General features: G+C 41.7%; 1 protein-coding gene across 5 annotated transcripts in view; it reads left to right on the top strand.

Annotated features, from left to right (window-relative positions):
- Positions 1 to 14,229, top strand: part of BIRC6 (baculoviral IAP repeat containing 6) — a 1,045,545-nt gene that overhangs the window by 672,192 nt on the left and 359,124 nt on the right. For all 5 annotated transcript variants that reach the window (XM_029593898.1, XM_029593899.1, XM_029593901.1 and 2 more), the window contains exon 60: positions 13,068 to 13,241. In XM_029593898.1, coding sequence (XP_029449758.1) covers positions 13,068 to 13,241 — 174 coding nt within the window. The remainder of the gene's footprint in view (positions 1 to 13,067; positions 13,242 to 14,229) is intronic.

Here is a 14,229-nt window from a genome sequence, read left to right as displayed (position 1 = left end):
GACCGCTCCTGGACCCCCGCTGGATCACCAGGGACTTTTGGCAGGTCTTGGGGGGGTGGGGGTTGTTTTAGTAAATTAATTTTGGAGGTCTTGGGGGGGCGTCAGGAGGGTGGGGGGGTTTGTTAGATTTTAACTTTTTTATTAAAGATTTGTCTGCGAGCCAGATGCAGCCATCAAAAGAGCCACATCTGGCTCGCGAGCCATAGGTTCCCGACCCCTGTTCTAGAAACTTTGACAAAAGTATTCCGTGACAGGGCTCCATCTGATGATGTCACCCATATGTGAGGACTTACATCATGCTGTCCTGGGAGAACACCTGTTACAGGTAAGTAACTCTGCTTTATCTGGAAAGCCCATGTGCTCTATAACAGATTCTCATAAATATGGCCTGATGGCTGTTATGTTTAAATCTTTTTATTAAACAATCACAGTCATTACAATACCAGATACATGAGGGTAAATTTGTTCTTCACTCCCTCAGGGTTGGATTACAAGAGAAAAAACATTCCTCTGCACTGAGGAAGCGGCTTCCTCAGTGCATCTGCACTGAGGAAGCTGCATGGTTACGAGACGGAGAAGTATCTGTATAAATTGAAAGTGGTAAAGGAATATCGGGACCGATTTTGAACAAACTCAAAATGTTACAAAGTTCTTTCCGTGCGGTTTAGAAAAGAGCAATTTGGAATTGCGGTCGGAGTGTTTGAAAAGTGACTCCATTTTGAAGGTCGGGAGCTACAATTTGAAACAAGATGTGGTGGAAAAGAATTTGGAGGTCCCGGGAGAAAAATCTATGGTTAACGTATGTGGAGTCGGGTTTCTGACTTAGCAGAGAGGTTCACATTCACATTCGGGAGTTTTAAAATAAATTAATAGGAGCCATTGAGCCGGAGTGAATTGAATGTGCTTTTTCTGATCCACTCCTTTGTGTTCAGATACAAGTGGTGGAAGTCATTGCTTTCTGTTGATGTTTGGTCTTAGTAAGAGTATTCCCCTGAAGAAGCCAAATTGGCGAAACGAGGACTTTGTCGGGATGGAAGATAGAACCAGCTGAATGGAATACACCATTAATATACTGTTATTTAATGCATATAGGATTGTGATTTAAGTTATATAAATAAGATCTTTGAAGCAAAAAACGGTGTTTCCAACAAGTAAGACCAATAATAACATCAATGTGGTCAGGGAATACAAAGTCCAGTTAGGGTAAGATTGAGGTAAGAAGAAGGAGAGGATTGAGGGTTATAATTAAGTGGACTCAGTGTTGAATTTAGTGTTAATGAAATACTTAATGATATGTTGAAAATTTATTTTGTGAAAATTGATAGGTTATTGTTAAATTTTCAATAAAAGAATAATAATTTTAAGAAACATCACATTTTTGAAATAGTTTATTGAACTCATAAAAGTGCTAGTTTTCTCCCACGTTTTTTACGCTGGGGTTTTTTTTTGTATATACACTAGTTTTAGCACTGGTGGAGACAACACTGCCAAAAATCTTTTTGATTGCTATATATATATATATATATATAGTAGTTTTTTAAATAGGTGCTTAAAATTGTTTTGCTAAGTACCATTTTTTCCTGATATTTTTGTACTTTGGGTTTTTCATTTTTTGATACAATATATATAACCCACCCCTTCTATCTAATCTACAATTTTTCATTCTTCATTTAATCCCCTTCACCTCTTTCATGCCCCAGATGACAAGCTCAGGCAACGCAAGGAATCCTTGATGGCCCAGAGAGCTGCAGGGGCATCTACTTTGAGACCATCCTGCCCCTGCCTCTTTGTTTGTCAGAGGCCATCATAGTTGCTGCAGCAGCCACCTTTCCTCCATGCCCAGACTTGAATGTGTCATCTCTGCAATGCGCCTCAGCCCAGTCAGCCCCTTCAATCTGCAGTGCTGTGGCCTGAGCCACTGGGTCATCCAGCTGTGGAGAGATTTAAAAAGCTAAATGCGGGGGGCGCTGTCCGCAGCCGATGTGAGAGGACGCACACTCTTTTGTCTCCGCTGCCCCTCTGGCCCACAATCCTCACAAACATCGAGAAAAACCCTAATCTGTAATTCGCAAGAATACCTGTGATCGCCGAACGTTCCCAGAGAGTGAATATCATGGCCACGAAACGGAGAACGACGGATCTCCGGAAATTTTCTTATGAGAAGCTCACCGACAACCCGAGCCAAGATGGCGCTGCGTGTAAAGACTCGGAGACCTTGGAATCGGAGGAGCAGGAAGATGGTCAGCAAACAAACAGAGACTCCGGATCGGGGGCGGCTGGCATACCACTGACCCGAGAAGAAGCGCGCAGATGGTTCATAGACCTGCGCGCCGACATGAAAAAGCACAAAACGGACATAATGGCGTCCGTGGCGGACCTCAAAGAAGAAATGGCGGCCATGGGGTGCCAAGTCGACGAGGCGGAAAACCGCATAGATGAGCACGGTGACGCACTCAATGGCCTGGTGACTCAGGGAGCAGCGGCAGCAGCAGAGATAAAGACGCTGCAGGATAAAATTGAAGACCTCGACAACCGAGGCAGGAGAAATAATATTCGGATTCGAGGGGTTCCGGACACCACTGATTTCTCCGATGCCAAGCAGGGTAGCAACACAGATCTGCACTTACCTACTGCAGCAAGAGCAGCCGGACAGCACGGAGGGAGCGGAGACGCCAATCACAGTAAGCTTTGAAAGGGCTCACAGGGCCTTAGGCCCACACAGGGACCAACAACCGAGAGATATCATATTATGCCTTACCAGCTATCCCCTGAAGGAACGCATTTTAACAATTGCCTGGAAACTGAAAACTGTGCAATGGCAAAATTATAATATTTCTCTCTTTCAAGATTTGGCCCCAATCACACTTAAAAACGCTACGAGCTGAGAGAAGTCACGGCGGCATTGCAGGAGCGGAACATCCGCTATAGATGGACCTTCCCCTTCGGCCTGCAGTTTCAACATCAAGGCACCTCATATCAGGTAGCCTCCCCAGAGGAAGCGAAAGACGCCTTTCTCAAGGCCCAACTTCCAGTCTCGTTTTCCTCCCCGAGCCGGGAGGGCCTGGCGACATATCTAGACACAGCGCCTCGCTGGCAGAGGGCGGGAAAAGGCGGCAAGCGACTTAGGCGCCAGCCCGTAGGATTGCAACCACAGCAGACAGACCAGGGCTGACAGCAGTAGAAACACTTTACGTTGCTGGAAGGCTCAATATTGCCTGACAGTGTATTCGGCCCATAGGGCAGGTTCGCTTTGACGTGGCTTGACGACAAGCTATGCGGTTTGGTTGATCTCTCATATTTCAGAGGTTTTTGGAAACTTATGATGTTGGTTTTATCATTTGCGGGGATGTTCAAATAATGTTATAGTAACACACTACTGCAATGTTTCTGTTTTATTATGAGTGTTACTGTTTTGCTGAATGGGCTCGGGCGGTGGTGGGAGGGAGGGAGATAACAGCTTGCCATGCCTCTCTACCGGAGGACACAGGCTCCCGGGTGTCAGGTATCCCACCATGGGTTCCAGGATACTGTAGGATGTGTGGGGCTCAGAACCGACCAAATTAATAGGACTGTGAGAGTGGCGTGGAGGAGACCTGGGCTAAGAAGCCAGTCGGGGATAATGGCAACAGTGGGGATGGACAGTATAAGTAAGCTTATCAAGGGGGTACGGAGGGGGATAACACCCCGGGTACTAATATGGCAACCAAACTTTTGACCCTTAATGTAAAGGGTCTTAATTCCCCACAAAAGCGGAGACTACTTCAGAGGGAGCTGCAGAGACAAGCCGCTGGGATAGTATTTATACAAGAGACTCACAAACAACAGCATCATGCAAGGTTGCTGACCTTCCCACAATATTCTGCTTCTTTTTGGGCCCGTAGTACGAAGGACACCCGCTATGCTGGGGTCGGGATATTGCTTTCATCCTCATTTGTACACGAATTGCTATCAGTGGTAACTGATCCCGCTGGCAGATATATACTAGTTAAGGTTAAAATAGACAAGAAGATTTACACACTCTTAAATGCATATTTTCCGAATCAGCGCCAAGTGTCTTTTATAAAGAGACTGAGCGCAGTGTTGCTACAGAACGCAGAGGGGGAGGTGGTTATAGGTGGGGACTTTAACTTTGTCATGGACCCTACTAAGGACTCCAGCTCCGGGACGCAAACCCATTTAGAGCCCCGGCGTACATGGAAGGCGGTGCTGGAAAAATGGGGTCTGGTAGATATATGGCGGTCTCGATACAACCATTCACGATCCTATACCTTTTATTCACACCCACGCTCAACATACACTCGCATAGATTATTTCTTTATATCAGCCACCATGCAAACAACGGTACAAAAGACAGATATTGATAGTATTAAATGGTCCGACCATGCTCCGGTATGGTTGACCTGCTGCATGGGGGGAGTTGGGGCTGGCCTTCGCACCTGGCGCCTTAATGATAGTCTTCTTAAAGATCCTGCTTTCGTAGAAGACCTTAAGGGTCGCATTGCGGATTATTTCCGGGAAAACCAAACTGAGCATATGTCGGCGCTGACTGTTTGGGAATGCTCCAAGGCGGTCGTTCGGGGGTTATGCATAGCCAAAGCTGCCCATTGTAATACAGAAAGGAATGCGAAACGGTCACAGCTTCTGCTAGATCTTACCACACTTACTAAACAGCATTGTCTTACTAATTCCAAAAAGGTTTATCAGAAACTTTCGGAGGTGAGATCTCAGCTTAGATCAATGGAAGACTTGGCATCAGCCATTATCTCACCCTCCTCAGGCAACAGTACTTTGAGGGGGGCAATAAAGCAGGCAAACTATTAGCTAGACAATTGAGGGGAGTCCAAGCGCGCACGGTTATTGCGCAAATTTCTGATTCCAACGGCAAAGTGGTCACCTCCGCTGAGGAGATTAGCCAGGCCTTTACGACCTTTTACTCACATTTATACTCTCGGGATGAAACCATACATGGGGCGGACATACAAGATTACTTACAGAATACGCCATTACCCCATCTCACTTCATTACAGATAGAAGTGCTTGATAAAGATATCACGCAACAAGAAGTAATGGCTGCTATTAGGAAACTTGAACCTGGAAAGGCTCCAGGTATGGATGGATTCACTGGTAGTTACTATAGCAAATTTGCTGATTCCTTAGTAGGTCTGCTGACTCGGGCATTTAATTCATTGCTCCAGGAGTCGGATTTCACGACAGATGCTAACACTGCGGGAATTACTGTGCTGGCCAAACCAGGGCATAACCCCCTTCTCTGCAGCTCTTATAGGCCAATCTCCCTAATCAATATAGATCTGAAGATTCTGGCCAGGGTATTGACTGCATGCCTGAATGTTATACTACCTGGGCTTATTCATAATGATCAGGTGGGATTTGTACCAGGGAGATTGGCTGCGGACAACGTTCGCCGGATAGTGGATATTATAGATTTAGTAATCGGTACACCTGTTTGTCTATTTTAAATTAATAGGAGATTAGCTACTATATATTTTTGTGGGACCTCTCCTCACAGGGTCATGGTATTTTTACCAGACTCTTGCTTGTGGTCTCTGGTCCATTTTACTTTGTATTTTTTTAGATATTTCATTTATATCACCCCACTTTCACCATTAAAAACTGTTATTAAATTTTTGCTAAATTTTTGTCAAAAAGCTGATGAAACCTTCAAACCACAGTCTGATATAGAAAATGTCACTTTAACTCAGTTTCAAAAAACGCTGTATTCTGCAAAAGTACTTATCTGCTTCACCCAACGCGATCGCGTTTCGGACCCCCTCTCTTGAGGTCCTGCTTCAGGGGATAATCATTTCCATCTTTTTTTCTGTGACAAAAAATCAGTTAAGAAGAGTTCAAAAAGGGTATCCAAAAAAAGTCATTAAGAGAGCCTTTAAAAGGGCATTATTTGCAAACAGGGAATTACTCTTGAATTATCAACAACGTCCCTTTTCCAAACAACTTACCTGCACCTTAAGATATTCCGCTCAAGTTCAATCAGTCATCAATGTAATTCGCCATCATTGGCCAGTGCTGGCCTTACATCAGTCTTTTCAAACAAATCCAAGATTTGCTTTTTTCAGAGGACAAAATCTACGCGATATGGTGGTTCATTCCACCTTTCAATCAACGACGGTGGGATTCATGCAGGGTGGTCATTACCCGTGCGACCATTGTGAAATGTGTTCTCTTTCGTGGTCTGGTGAAGAATGGCAAGCCCCACATTCAAACATGAAGGTGAAACTTAGATCAAAGACCTCTTGTGATTCTGAGGGCGTGATTTACGTTATACAATGCCCGTGTAAATTGTGCTATATAGGAAGAACAAAAAGGAAAATTCGTACCCGATTGATTGAGCACAGAAGTTGTTTAAAGACACTGAAAATGGTGGCTCCTTTAGTCCAGCACTGTGTTACACACAAACATGTATTCACTGATTTACGATGGCTAATTATTGAAAAAATACGTCCAAGCGTTAGAGGGGGAGATATTCAGTATCATCTTAATAAAAGGGAACATCACTGGATCTACACTTTAAATACAATAGATCCACACGGCCTGAATGAAAAGATTAATTGGTATTCACTAATCTGATCACACTTTATATTGACAAAGTTTATATATTCCAGTCTGTGTTAGTCACAACGTAGAGGTAGAATATGATTGCCTCGGCTGCTTTCTATAAATATTTCTGGCAGTATAAGATTGGTGTTTGGTGGGGATCCAATATTTGTGATGAAGAATGGTGTGTAAATACAGCCTGGATCAATTCGATCTTGTAGGAGATAGTGGTATAAAAAACTCAGATGTCAAAAATGATGTAACCAAGAGGAGTGGCTTGTAGTTCAGTCAACAGATGACGTGAGGGGTCCGTCTTGATTGAAAACTGTATAAACAGCCGTGATTGATGTTTTTCGATCAAATCGCGGCGGGCATAATGAGCTGTTGAATTATTTCATATAGATTCTGTTCCGATGAGTGAAAGATAGGTTGATGAACTACGTAAAACTAGATATACTAAACCACGTAATGGAGAACATGGTGTAGGCGGGGTTTGGATTCGGTTTGTGACAGCAGATGACGTGAGTGCTCCGACCTGGTTGAAAACTACGCTAAGAGTTGCAATCTACGGGTTTTGAATAAAATACATGTGATCAAATTATTGGATTAAATTACTTTGAGACATGCCAGCTACATCTGGTTGACACAATTAGGAGAATCTGGAAAAGTGTGTGCCTCTATTAATAAACTGTGTGTGGTTAGAAAAAATGTGTAAGAAAAAATAGGTATGAGACGACGTGATGGAGAACTATGTTAAGAGCCTGTGGTGAGGTTTGATGTGATTGACATCAGTGTATTGCCCTATCAGGAATGAATGTGAGGGAGGTACTTCCGTATTCAGCTCTTTAAATGTTGTCCAGTGCGAGCCTTGTTTCAAACAACGGCGGTCCACGTTGGGATCGCGGCTACAACAGCAGAAGGATTGAATGTAGCTATTGAACTCTTCTTAACTGATTTTTTGTCACAGAAAAAAAGATGGAAATGATTATCCCCTGAAGCAGGACCTCAAGAGAGGGGGTCCGAAACGCGATCGCGTTGGGTGAAGCAGATAAGTACTTTTGCAGAATACAGCGTTTTTTGAAACTGAGTTAAAGTGACATTTTCTATATCAGACTGTGGTTTGAAGATTTCATCAGCTTTTTGACAAAAATTTAGCAAAAATTTAATAACAGTTTTTAATGGTGAAAGTGGGGTGATATAAATGAAATATCTAAAAAAATACAAAGTAAAATGGACCAGAGACCACAAGCAAGAGTCTGGTAAAAATACCATGACCCTGTGAGGAGAGGTCCCACAAAAATATATAGTAGCTAATCTCCTATTAATTTAAAATAGACAAACAGGTGTACCGATTATTTAATATTTTGTTTACAAACGGGGTACCCGGAATACATAAAGTGTAACCGAGCCTATTTTGATTATTATAGATTTAGTCCATAAAGATAATAGGTCTGCAGTCCTTCTTGCACTCGATGCGGAAAAGGCTTTCGACCTTGTTCATTGGGACTTTCTTTTTCAGACATTGATGGCCATGGGGTTTGGGAACAAATTTATGGCATGGCTCCGCAAGTTGTACGCTTCTCCTGCAGCTAGAGTTAAAGTCAACGGGAGTTATGGGCCACAGTTTTCTATACAAAGGGGAACAAGGCAGGGATGCCCACTTTCCCTTCTATTATTTGCCATTTTTTTGGAACCCTTTGCTATCCGCATAAGAAGCAATGAGGCCATTAGAGGGATTAGCAGGGGAAACGACCAATTTAAGATCTCCCTCTTTGCCGACGATGTAATGTTCACCTTAACTGACCAGCGACGCTCTCTGCCTGCAGTAATGGCGGAACTGGGTAGCTTTACATCGAAGTCGGGCATGAAGGTTAATTTTGACAAGTCCGAAATTCTAAATTTGACGTTGCCTTCCCCTGAAGCTAGGTGCTTGCAGCATGACTATCCTTTCAAATGGACAACGACATCTATCAAATATTTAGGTGTCCGATTAGGATCACACAATGATTCGCTATATGACCTGAATTATACTCCCCTACTTGACAAAATACGTGATAATCTAAACAAATGGTTGGAGCACTCACACTCATGGCTGGGTAGACTAGCTATAATTAAGATGAACGTATTGCCCCGCTTCCTGTATTTTTTTACAACCATACCAATCTACTTGCCCAATGCATTGCTTCGGAAATGGCAGCAAGTGTTGGGCCATTTTATCTGGCGGAAACGACCCCCGAGAATAGCTAGATCCACTCTGTTTCGCGCAAAGAATCGGGGGGGGGGGGGGGGGGGGGGGTTGCAAGTCCCAAATCTCTCCTGGTATTATGGGGCAGCTCAATTGAGAGCTTTAGTAGCATTGCACGGAACCAGGGATGTGCCTCAATGGGTGAAATTAGAACAGGCGTGCATGGGTGGCCTTCCCATTGACAGCCTTCCCTGGCAACCCTTTGTATTCCGGAGCCCCGAACCCAGCATAGCATTTGCTCTACAAACCACAATGCGAGTCTGGAATCAGTGGAGAAGGGTCCTGGTGGGACCGGAGCCCTTTTCCATGATGACGTATCTATTTACAAATGTAGTGGTGCCATGGGTGGAGTGCTCTGCATTACACAAACGATGGCAACAAGCAGGTATATGCAAATTGGGCCATGTTTGCCAACAAGGAGCTATGGTAACCAGGGAGCAGTTATGTCAGCTATATGATATTGATAATGTTGATTTTTTATTGTATGCTAAAATCTACCACTTTACGACCAAGGGCCTCAGGTCTGGGTCCATCAGAGTTAAAGTTACACTATTTGAAGCATTTTGTAAAAATGCCTCTACAATACGGGGTGCGATCTCCAAGATTTACGCTCTTTTGAATGGACGAAACCTGGGTCCACCAAGGCATCAGAAACTTTGGGACATGGACTTTGGTGTCACACTGTCTGATAAGGACTGGGAGCAGATTTATACAAAGGCTACCAAGTGTTCTATCTCAGCAGGCCTTCAGGAAAACTGTTACAAGCTGATTTACCGATGGCACTACACACCGGTCTCTATCCATAAATTTGCGCCGGATGTACCAGCTACCTGTTGGAGAGGATGTGCAGCTACAGGTACTTATTATCATCTCTGGTGGAGTGCTGTATTTGACTGGATTGTACAGGATTTACATATATCTCTTGCAGTAAAACCCTGGCATGCGCTACTTGGTCTACCAATACCTGACGTAGCTATTTCAGTGCAGAAACTGGTTCTACAAATCTTTATAGCCACCCGGGCAGAAATTGCGCTACATTGGAAACAGCATTACGTGCCAACGTTGGCGTCTATACAACAACGACTGCACTCATATTATGGATTAAGCAAGCTTACAGCACAGCATCAGGATCGTGTCCTGGTCTTTCAGAAAATATGGAACCCCTATAGTGCTTGGCTAACGGCTCAAGGTGTCTCTCCTTCATGATTGGTCTTTGCTTACCTATATATGAAGGATCCGTGTAATTTGCCCCTCTAGTTTCTAGGTTTCTATTTTCCATACTTGGTGTTCACCTGCTACCACTTCAGGGATTGTGGGTCACAGCAAGGGAAGATTGGGCTTGTATCTGTCTCTCCAGTCGTCTCAGGTAACTCTGTTCTCAGATGCGACGAGGATGTAGCCCACGGTCCCACATCGCAGTTTTGCTCAATATGGTTTTGGTTATTACTGTTTTGAGTACATTTGCTTTTTTCATCTACATGTTGGTATGGTTCTGGGGGGGGGGATGGGGAGTGGGGGGGGGGGGATTGCTGAAGCATGTTCCATTAAAGGTAGCAGCAACAGAGCATATGGTACTAAGTTAGCCACTGATCTTCAGCATCACTAGGATCTGACATTGTTAGATATGTTCATGTATCCGGTACTAAAACTATGTGTGTGAATGTATACTGTGCTGCTTACCAATAAAAAAACATTTCAAACAAAAAAAAAAAAAAAGCTAAATGCAATGGCTCAAGTATGGGAATGTTATATGAACTTGTTCTGTGATTGAGTGTTTCATTACTGAGATATAATCAGCACTCCTAAGTGTGAAAAGCCCCTCTGATTACTCTTCATAAAGCAGACTACAGAGTGAAATATTATAAATACATATATATATAAATGATACATGTAATTTGGGGGTATTCTTTTGTCTACAGGTAACAAAATAGAGCTCCATAAATACTGAAAGTAGAGATCACGTTGCACAGTGTTTCTTTTGTGCAGTACTTTATATCCAAATAGCATCTCAGACAACTTTGACGTTGTGGGAAACTTTTATCAAGGAAGTTCCTGAGGTAGTCTTGGATTATCGTTTAGCTACACTCTTCACTTAGTGCTGCGGTCATGTGGCGCTTAGAAGAAGACAAATAAGCACCCAAATTTAGTGATCAGGCGTGACCAAAATTTCTTTTTGTTGCATTGGAACCAGTAAGATGCACAGCAATGTATCTGGTCCCTGGGTTCTTCCCATTTTTCCCCTTTACCCTTCTCTGCATAATGTGTTGACCTGCAGCAGAGAACATCTCTATATTTGCTGTCCGAAGGAGCAGATATTCAGTGGATATCACATATCCAGTAATATTAACTGACCACAGGCTGTAGGGCTTATTAGTATGTTTTAATACTCTACACTAAAAATACAATTGTAAGCAGTATTAGTTCTTCTGTAAAGCTTGGCAACAGATTGATTTATGTAGCTAAAAAATAAAATAATGAGCAGAAAATTGACATTGTCTGAAAATAAAGCATGCCACCAGAGGAAATTCCAGTAATTACTTCTGCCATTTCCATTACTGCTATTTATCAGCGTTGGATTGTGGCCGTTTATCCATGGATTAGTGAGCAAGCTTGGAAAGGTACGGTCAAAAGAACTTTATCAGCCAACCAGGCAAGTGTTTTGTAAAACTCGTTTCACTAATAATCAAAACAATGTATAATAGGCATTTGTAATAGTAAATTTATATAAATAGGTTTTGGAACACATTCTTTAACACAAACTAAAATAGTGTAGCTTCTTCTGTCTTAAATTATGATAGTTTGGTTCATGTTCATGTATGTTTTGTATATCAAGCAAGCTTCTTTTAAATTAAAATTAGAGGGGAAAGCCCAGTGACTCTGGCAGTGCTGTGAACTACCATGTGAAAGATTTGGATTCCAAAGAAGATTAAAATCGGGAGGACCTTGAATAATTGCAAATGAAAGATGATAGCACTGCAGTCTCAGCTGAGGTCAGTTCAAACTGAGCCGGGTGACAAAAATTAAAATAAAAAGAGGTGAATGCTTGATCATTATGGAGTCTGGAAGTAAGGGTATATACTAACTAAATTATTATACTTAAAATTAATTTTTGCAGTAAAGTACTGCCTTTTCTTTCTTTCTTTACTCTTCTCTGAGTATTCTCATTGAGTCTGCTATTGTCTGGCAAAGGGTACACTACAGAATATCCTTATGGGCTGCGTAATAGGCTGGAGAAGCTTATAAAGTTGTAGAACTTTGAAAGTATTTGTGATGGTTCTTCTGTTTAGAGGTATGGGATAGAAATGAAAATGCATCAACGTGCAGAAATTAAGATTAGCCTTGGAGCCATTTTATTGAGTTATTTCTTTCTGACTTTCTGCTCACTTTGTGCATTATAATAAAGATAAAACAGAACCCACACTATACAAAGAAAACAAGTTTGCATATTAAAACCTTGTTTGGCTGAATTTTCTGATAGGAACCTTTCAGGTATTTTTTATTCTAATTAATTTCAACAGACCCAGAAGTGGTGCCAGAAGATGAATATCTTCACGCAGTTTAGTGGATTGCAGAGTGTATTTTAATAAGCATGTTATCTTAACTAAGTTTTTATTGTGGCTATACAGTTGGAATCTAGAAGCCACATCTGTTAACTTGCAATTGAATCATACAAGTGAATTTAAGTAACAGAGTGTGTGTGTATATTTGATTGAACACAGTATCTTAAGTATCAGTCATGTTTCTTTGAAGTGTTTTTTAATAAGCCTATACTTTTTTCTGTTCTGTTTCAAATGATAAACACTTTTTAAGGCATGTTTTGCTAGTGCATCTGTCTCCATCCGTCTGTATTCATGTTGAAAGTTAGCAGCTGCCTCACTGATTTAGCTAGAATTCAGCATGGGGAATTGAGACTCAGTTATTAGGGAATTATGATTTTGATTCGAATCGGTACAAAATTATTATTTCCTATCAACTTTTAGACTCAATCCCTCATGCCAACTTTCACTTGCTCAGAGGAAGGGAAACACACCTTGGTATCATTCTTTTGGTATGCACTTTTTAACTTGTTTACAAGTCAGTGAATTGGTCAGTAAGGAGAGCGTTGCTCATTCACTGAAGTCCACAGTGTATAAAATAATTTTGTTGTACATTTGGAGAGGACTATGAAAATGCTGGTGTATTGTAACTTACTGCGGAATAATGAATTTCCAATGATTTCATGTCTAAAAGTGAGCCCGTCGTGTTTCTTTAGGTCAACCACTGCCAGCTGAGATGACGCTTGCCCAGCTTCTGACTCTGCTGTATGACCGCAAACTCCCCCAAGGCTACCAATCGATAGACTTAACAGTTAAGCTTGGATCTAAAGTTATCTCAGACCCTAGCCTATCAAAAACAGACTCCTTTAAGCGTTTGCATACAGAGAAAGGTACGTAACTTTTACTTGCTGTTACAATTCATATTTGTTACAAATCGCCAGTGGTGTTCAACCAGTAAAATCAGCTGAGACAACCAATGCCTGTATTTTTGATATCTTGGTAGAGGTGCAGTAGAATCATAATATACTGTTCCCTTGCAAACTACAAGGGAAACTCTACTCTGGTATTTATATATATATATATGTGTGTGTGTATATATATATTGATAGAAAGCAACTACAACAATAAAATTCATAGATGCTTTATGATAAAGACAAAAACAGACCTGTGTAGATCACTGTGTATTTGATTCATGGCAACTGCTCAGCCTGTTGTCCTCATGGCTGAACTTTATTGAAGAATAAATATGTTGTTTATCCATTTCTGAGTCATACTGTATTTAATACTTCAAATTCCATGTTTTGGTGTCTTTTCACTGAAAATCATGCCACCATCCTTCTAATCCAGCTGACCAGGCTAAGATAATTAAACTGTTAATTAAGATAACAAAGCTTAAGAAAGAAAAAAGTTTTTTTTGAGTAGTATAGCTCAGCTGCTTCTATCCTTCATCAGTCATTGCAAACTGGGGGAAATTAGTTTGGCAGATATTCCTGTCTCAAATCAATACAAGGAGATGTGTGAAAATTCATGATTTCCAATTTCCTCCTTTGGTATAGAAATTTATACATGGTTATGAAATGTTCGCTGTGTGAACTACCTTTTATGGAAACCTTAAGTAAACTAGGTTAGTCAGCTGGTAACCATAGATACTAACCAGTTGCAGGGCATCTTTACAAATGCTTGGTAGCCTCACACTATGCTCTGACCTCCCTGAGATTTTAGCTAAACTGGCCTATTTTTCTTATAGGAAATAAAAAGAAGGGATTTTGTATCAGGGTTGTTTAGGGCACATGAAAATTGTGAGCTGATGGTCATGGGTTATTCTACTGTAAATAGAAGAAATATAAATAAAATTGGATGAAGGGTTCAAGTTATTGG

The sequence above is a fragment of the Rhinatrema bivittatum genome, chromosome 3, assembly GCF_901001135.1.
Source record: "Rhinatrema bivittatum chromosome 3, aRhiBiv1.1, whole genome shotgun sequence".
NCBI lineage: Eukaryota > Metazoa > Chordata > Amphibia > Gymnophiona > Rhinatrematidae > Rhinatrema > Rhinatrema bivittatum.
This window is presented reverse-complemented; position numbering and strand designations above follow the sequence as displayed.